The following is a 7,545-nucleotide window of genomic DNA, read 5'->3' as shown; positions in this document are numbered from 1 at the left end:
CCAACACAAGGACTAATAAATCTTCTGACAGTTTTTATTTTATTCCAAGAATATAAGAACATGTCTGTTTAAGTGCCGTCACCTTCCCTGACTCCTTCGGGAAGAATGGAAACATTCTGTGAGTCACATCCTGAATTTCAGGCCAAAGCACTGAGCATTCCGTGGAAGTCCGTGTGGTGTGGTGGCAAAAGTAGTGGTTGGGCGTCAGGGAATCTGGGGCTGGTCCCCATCACCATTTCTGGATCTTCCTGAAAAGGGCCAACGGCTCTGTCTTCTGTCCTCATTTGTAAAATGCACGAAGTCGGCCTTGGGTGTGCGTGAGCTGTGGTCACACCTGTGACAAGCGGCGATCCCGCGGGACCCCAGCACGGGGGCGCATAGGAACTTGGCCTTGGCTGGGGCTGCACTGGGCTGGCAGCGGCTGCGTTGCGCTGGAAATCCAGGATCGCGCACGCAGCTCCTCCGCCGCCTCCCTCACCCGGCGTCTCCGTTGCCAGGGGAACTGGGGGCGGCGCGCTTTCCGGCGCAGTCGCGGCGCGTTGCAGCTGTCATGGCGGAGACCGTCTGGAACACCGACACCGGGGAGGCTGTGTATCGCTCCCGGGACCCCGTGCGCAACTTGCGCCTCCGGTAGTCGCATCGTCCCGGAGCCCCGTGCTTTTATGCTCTCAGCTATCGAGCCCGAACCTCACTTCTCAGTGTTCGGCGGCCCCCACTTTTGCTTACAACCCCGATCACTGCCTCCGCGGTCTCCCTGCGTCTCCCCGCATTACCTGGCACCCTCTCCACGCACAGCTTTCAGGCTCCCAGGTTGCTCGGAGCTCTGTGTCCCCAGTACACTCTCCCATCCTACTCGTCCCCTGAGGACCCGGCGCCCCGCTCACCACCTTTCATTTGCGGGCACCCGGCACACCTTCGTAGGCCCACCCTCTTCTGTATTGTGTTTCCCCATCTTTGCTCCGTGTCCATCTGCTTGTGTGTCTTTTAACGAGTATTTGGGCTTCTCTTTTCTTGACAGAGTCCACTTGCAAAGAATCACATCAAGCAACTTCCTCCATTACCAGCCTGCTGCCCAGGATGGGAAGGACCTCATAGACTTGGCCACTTTTAGGCCTCACCCTACCGCCAGTGGGTGTTGATGGTGATGCGTCCCCATGGGTACCTGGGAAGGGCCTAGGGTGGTGGTTACTTCTTAAGACAGAAAAGGCCCAGGGCTCTAGTCTGAGCAAAGGCATGGAGGTTGGGTTCCTTGCTAAGGTCACATGGCCGGTAAATGTTGAAGCCAGGGTTTCATGAGGCGATTTTAACTACTATATTATGTGGTGTTTGAAAATTGAATACGGCATGATTCCTGCCATCAAGATACTGATCGTAATTGTGGTTCAGTGTAGTGAAATAAAAAAAAACACCATTCTTTAGATATGTTATAAATGTTCCTGGCAACCTAAATTCCTTTTGTGGTATTTTTTTTTTCTAAGAGAAAATATGCTCCAAATTCTAAGTACACATCTGAATAATTTTTAAAACCATTTGAAAATTGGTGTCAGCTTGAAAAATGTGCATGTTACCATGCACTGTGCTCCTGCAGTTGTCCTTGTCTGGGAAGGCAGCTGAGTGAGGAAGAGGGGACAGTGTGCTTGTGTTAGGCCACTAGTCTCTCTGCTTTTGTTTCTGTTAAAAAATAGTCTTGGGCAAGAAGAGTGTGGGCTGGTGGATTGTGAAGCATGTGTCTCTGCCAGGACTGTATTATATTTGGTTCTTTATATAATCATTTATTTGCTTTTCCTCTTCTCTCCTCATACTTGGTCCTAAGGCTACAATGTTTGCGATTCTAGATATATAGCTTCAGGAATAGTAAAGAGGAAGATGCCATGATTCCTTTTAAGCAAATGTAGACAATTAGTATTGAGAAAGAGCTATTCAGCCTCGATCTAAATTTCAGCTACTGACACTGAATTAGATTAAATAATTCCTAGAAGGCATGTCTTCCTTTTCAAATTAGAGTAGTGATTAAGACCCATCCTTCTTGGGTCTTCATCCTGGCCTCTACTCATTCTCAGCCTCCCCAGCCTTTGTCTAGAGTGAGTACTTCATTAATCACTGAACTCCAACTGGTTTTGTGGCAATAGAAGAGCAGGGACTTGGATTATGACTAACCACAGAGCAAGAAGTAGCGCTGGTTTGGCTCACATTTGACTCACCCTGTTGTCTTTGGAGGCGGACACCGCCCAGATGAAGATGAAGAGGAGGAGCTTGTGATTGGGTGGCAGGAGAAGCTCTTTAGCCAGGTGAGCCCGTGTCACTTGTCTTCTCAGTCGACCTCCACCCAGGCCACCTCCACCTGGCTGGTGGCAGGGAGAGATTCTTGATACAGATTGCCAAACCGATTTCCAGAAAGCTTGTAGCAGTCTGTACTTCCTCCTGAGGTGTTAACAGGGTCAGTGTAGCGTAGTGACTGTCATTACCCAGTTTTATGATCCTGAGTGAGGCACTTTTCACCTCTGGGCCACATGCCATTGGTGATGGCAGAGTTGGATTAGACCGTCACTCTGGTTCCCTTTAGCTCTTACCTCCTTTGGATCCCCTGCGCTCCATTAGTTTAGATAAATGAGAGTTGGCCATGGAAAGATGTCAGATTGTATCAGCTCTATAGAACTGTTCTAATTAAACAGTTACAGGAACAAAAGTTTGACATGGTCTCACTAGATCTTCCTTTCCTCGTGACCTCAGTTTGAAGTAGATCTGTACCAGAATGAGGCAGCCTGTCAGAGCCCTTTGGATCAGCAGTACCGTCAAGACATCCTGAAGCTGGAGGATTCTGGTAGAAGGAAGAACCGACGAATCTTTACCTACACTGACTGTGATAGATTCACCAATTTGGAGGAGGTATGGTTCTTCCCAAGGTCCCATGGCTTCCTTTTCCTTTGCCTCCATGAGCTTTCTGGCCTCACTGGGTTCTGTGTGTGAAATCAGGAGCCTGTTAAGGCAGTGATGGTGAACCTATGACACCTCTGACACGCGAACTCATTTTTTTGGTTGATTTTTCTTTGTTAAATGGCATTTAAATATATAAAATAAATATAAAAAATATAAATCTTTGTTTTACTATGGTTGCAAATATAAAAAAATTTCTATATGTGACACGGCACCAGAGTTAAGTTAGGGTTTTTCAAAATGCTGACACGCCGAGCTCACAAGGTTCGCCATCACTGTGTTAAGGGGTGACAGAGAGCCTGTCTAGGATCTGCCTTGCGCTGCTAACAGCCAGGCTGGAATAGAGTGGTCTCAGTCTACAGGTGGTGTGGCTTCTGCTCTCATCTCCGCCTGCTGGAGGGCCTGGAGGAGCTGGCGGGGTCTCGAAGGCTAGCCTTGCAGGCTGCAAACCAGGAGCTTGACTTCCCCCATGCCTCATGAGATAAGAAAGGTGGTTGGCGTCTAGAACCATCTGGATCAGTGATTTTCAACCTTTTTCATGTCATGGCATACATAAACTAATTAGAATTCCGTGGCACACCCAAAAATACATTTTTTGCTGATCTGACCAAAAAATAGGTATAATTTTGATTCATTCACACTGGACAGCTATTGTTGTGTTGGCTGTTGTCATTTTTTTTTTATTATTATTTGACAAGCTAAGGAAAAAGGTCAGTGCCCCTAATTAAATTAGTCAGATATTACATGTTTTAAAAATTCTTGCGGGACACCGGTCTAAAATTGCTGATCTAGATAAAATTCACCAGGGATTTGGCCAAAACTCTCGAGTGTATGGGTTTGAAGAGGAATTCAGTGCAGCCAATGGCTTACGTCCTCAGTTTGCCTCAGTTATACCCTAGTGCAGCAGTCGCCAACCTTTCGGACCTCACGGACCACCAGTGGTCCAAGGACCACCGTTTGGTGACCGCTGCCCTAGTGGACTTAACATTTTCTTCAGTCACTGCCTGATGGGTCTGTCTTCTCAGTGAGATTTTAGACTCCTTGAGGGAGGACAGAGCCTCTATTTTCTGATTTTTGTCTACAACCTTGTAGATCTGTACGAGGAACAGTTGTTAAGTGAGTATTTTTGAATGATGGATACTTTTATTAGGAAAGTTGTGGGTTGGTAGCATATATACAATTTGGATTGTCCGTTTTGGAAAAGTGAATACAATTGCAGTTAGCTCACGGTTCCCATGTGAGGATTTCCCACAGAACACTTGTATCCCATTTGCCATCTTCCAGTTACCTAGCGGATGTCAACATCTACCAGGCAAACTCACCCAACTTTGTGTTGGTATGTGCTCAGAAATTGCAGGCTCATTTAAATATTAGCATAAATAAACTCACTTCCAAAGGTTAATATCATGCTAATCTCGGGGCAAACCAAGGCATGGCCGGGGTCTTCTCTGGCTTGTTTGTGCCACTCCTCCTCTTCATTAGCATGTATGTTGTAAGGAATAATTTTAGATTCAGGGGCCAGATGAGGTTTCAGAAGGAAGACTTCCCTCTTCCCTCTGGGTGACTGGTCCCATGTGGCCCTGACCAGCTGGGTTACACAAGGCTGCTCTCTCTTCCCAGCACTGTCGGAAAATGACCACAGCCAAAGAGGTGCCATCATTCTTGGTCGAGCGAATGGCAAATGTCAGGCGGCGGCGGCAGGACAGGCGAGGAATGTGAGTGCAAGTGTGCATGGGGGTTCGGGGGGCCTTTGGGGTCCTTTCACACCACTGTTCTCGGTATGTCCACCAACTCCAGCTTCCCATTCTGCAGTAGACCTCCACCTGGGCGTGTTCCCCTGTGTTCTTCCTTCAGGCTCTCCAGGAGGGCCCAGGGAAGTAACCCTTCCTGTGGTGTCTCCCAGGGAGGGCGGCATCCTCAAGTCACGAATTGTCAACTGGGAACCCTCAGAAGATTTCATCAAGAGCCAGCACGTCATCAACACCCCTCTTCAGACAATGTACATCATGGCAGACCTGGGGCCCTATGGAAAGTAAGTGAAGCTTCTCACTGCCCAGCTCAGGTCCTCCTCCTCATCGCCTCCACTAACCATCACCTCCCTGGCGTCGTGACCCCGGGGTATACGGGAGGAAGGGACTTCTCTTTTTCTTTTGATGCTTCTCAGTTGTTCTCAGAAGCGTTAGTATTTTACCATGATAATTCTCACTGCAGCCTCTGTCCTCTCCCCTGGCGGGGTCTGACTACCCCTTCCTGTTTCCCTGGCAGTGGGACCAGTGATCCTGTTGATTCTCTGGTTTCTAGGCTCGGCTATAAGAATTATGAGCATGTCCTCTGTACTCTGAAGGTGGACAGCAACGGTGTGATCACAGTAAAACCTGACTTCACGGGCCTCAAAGGACCCTACAGGTGAGGAGAGAAAGAAAGGGGTGGTGAGACTGCCATTTTCCCCTTGGCTTCACTTCTCGCCCCTGGCTGAGGGGATGCTCAGAAAGCCCTTCATCTGTTCTGATTTTAAGTTCCCGGGTAGTGGTCCATGTTCTGTTCTGGGTCATTGACCCCTGGGATGCTGGGGATCCCGTTCTCAGAAAACGTGTAACCACACCAACTTGAAAGCGACAGCCTCAGCAGCGTCCTTAAGTGACAGTAATTCTCTGCGCTGATGAATATAGGGACTAACCAGAAGGGGTGGTGAACTCAGCCAGGTCTTTCCTCTGGGCTAATTCTTTTTCGTCTCTATGTCCTGGAATAACAGGGCTGTAAATTAGAAGTTACCTAGACCCTCCTGTCCGTTTCCGAGGTGAGAGAACTGGGTGCCAGGGATGTCGTGCTTTAGGGTTTCACCATGACTTTGAATCAGAAATGGGTCCTGAATCCATACTCTCAGTCTAGTCTAGTGCCCTTGCTTTACCATTTTGCTTCCCTCTCCCAGTCATCATTCTATCTCCGTCATCATGTACTCTAAAGGAGGTGTACGGCCGGTGATGGCTCATCCCTGGGCTAGATCTGGAGGGCCCCATCTCTTGTTTTAGAGTTGGTCCCTTGGTGGCTTTGCCCTTACAGAATTGAGACCGAGGGGGAGAAGCAGGAGCTGTGGAAGTATACAGTCGACAACGTGTCCTCCCTCGCACAGCCGGAGGAGGAGGAGCGGGAACAGCGTGTGTTCAAGGATGTAAGAGCTAATTCATCCCTGGCACCAGGCGGGTGAGCCTCCGCGCCTGGGAGCTGAGACCATGGCCGAGGTTGATGTCAGCAGTTGCAAGATCTGCTCTTAATGGCTCTCTCTGACTTAGGAAGCATTGCTGACATGTCAGCCCCAAGTGTTTGATCATATTAGAACATCATCATCATCATGACCGTTGAGCCAAACCGGTTAGGGCTGGGTTAGATATTTCACATCCTTTATTTCATTTAGACCCTACCACTGCTCTTTGAGGTAAATACTTTTATTACTACTATTCGTAAGTGAGGAAACTGAGACTGAGACGCTAAGCAGCCTGCCCATGTTCATACAGCTTGTACGTATGAAAGCCAGGAGTCGGTCCCAGGCCAGCGGATTGCACAGCCTCTGTGCTTCACTTTCAAGTGTCAGTGGCCGGGATGCTTAGGCCTCCAGTTCCCTGTGACATTTCCTATTATTGCATTTTTTTCTCCCATTTGGAACTGAACCCTGGTCTGGCTTGGGTCACAGTCTTGGGTTTTGGTTTGGTTTCCTTCTGCAGCTCTATGGCCGGCACAAGGAGTATCTCAGCAGCCTCGTGGGCACTGACTTTGAGATGGTGAGTACGTGGCTTCCTGTGAGCTGGGCTCAGGCTGTGGCCGAGTCACAGAGCCTCTCTTAAAGGCCCCCAGGACAAACTCTACTCTTCAGTGTCAAAGGAAATTAAAAAATAGCAGATAGAGGATAGTCCTCGTTCATGTTTTTAAAACATTTGCATATTGATATAGAACTGTTAGTACAAAGAAAATACCTTAAAGGGTACACGCATGCCATGGATGGCTTTTTCTGGGGCGAGGGGGAATTGGGAGATGGGAGATGAATACTCGAGGTGAGAGCGATATGTCAGGGATGTTTGCTTTTTATTCTCTACACTAAAGTAGTTCTGAATTTCTTCAGTGGTAATACACTCATGTGTTACTTTAATAATTGATTTAAAAATAATATAAGATGAAAATGGTCTTCATGTTGATATTTTTCTAAAGGCCCCCTTTGGAGGGGAAGGAGGTTTTTCTTTCTTTTTAAAAAATTTGGGCTTTTAAAAAAAAAAAAAAACCGTTTTAGCCCATTTTTTTTTTGGTCCTTTTTTTTGGTCCCCCTCTTTTGGGGAGTCCCATTTTAAAATTTGAAAAAAAGGAAAAAATTCCCGGCGGGTTTCCCTCTTTTTTTTAAAAAAATAAATTTTCATTTTTTTTTTTTTGAATTACCACAGGGGGGTCGGGGTTAAAAATTTGGATAGCCACCAAAAAAATAAAACGGGGAAACTCCCTGGTTCCTGGATTTTTTCACCCTTTAAAGGGGAGGGGGTTCCCCCCCCCCCCCCCCCCCCCCCCCCAGGACACACGAAGGACAGCTGTTGTGGCTTCCCTTCACTCTTGTCAATTTCCCACACTGTG

The 7,545-nt window shown here is 47.8% G+C and overlaps 1 protein-coding gene across 1 annotated transcript in view; it reads left to right on the top strand.

The window, feature by feature from the left end:
* The first annotated feature begins 118 nt into the window (after nt 1-118).
* The window catches only part of MKS1 (Meckel syndrome, type 1), a 12,107-nt gene continuing 4,680 nt past the window's right edge, over nt 119-7,545 (top strand). Inside the window, 9 exon segments of the mRNA XM_023759600.1 lie at nt 119-630; nt 1,019-1,128; nt 2,218-2,288; nt 2,731-2,886; nt 4,555-4,649; nt 4,838-4,966; nt 5,236-5,340; nt 5,995-6,103; nt 6,654-6,710. Coding sequence (XP_023615368.1) covers nt 551-630; nt 1,019-1,128; nt 2,218-2,288; nt 2,731-2,886; nt 4,555-4,649; nt 4,838-4,966; nt 5,236-5,340; nt 5,995-6,103; nt 6,654-6,710 — 912 coding nt within the window. The 5' untranslated portion in view covers nt 119-550.

This window comes from Myotis lucifugus, unplaced genomic scaffold, assembly GCF_000147115.1.
Source record: "Myotis lucifugus unplaced genomic scaffold, Myoluc2.0 scaffold_158, whole genome shotgun sequence".
Lineage (NCBI taxonomy): Eukaryota > Metazoa > Chordata > Mammalia > Chiroptera > Vespertilionidae > Myotis > Myotis lucifugus.
The sequence above is the reverse complement of the archived record's forward strand: the minus strand, read 5'-3'. Positions and strand labels throughout refer to the sequence as shown.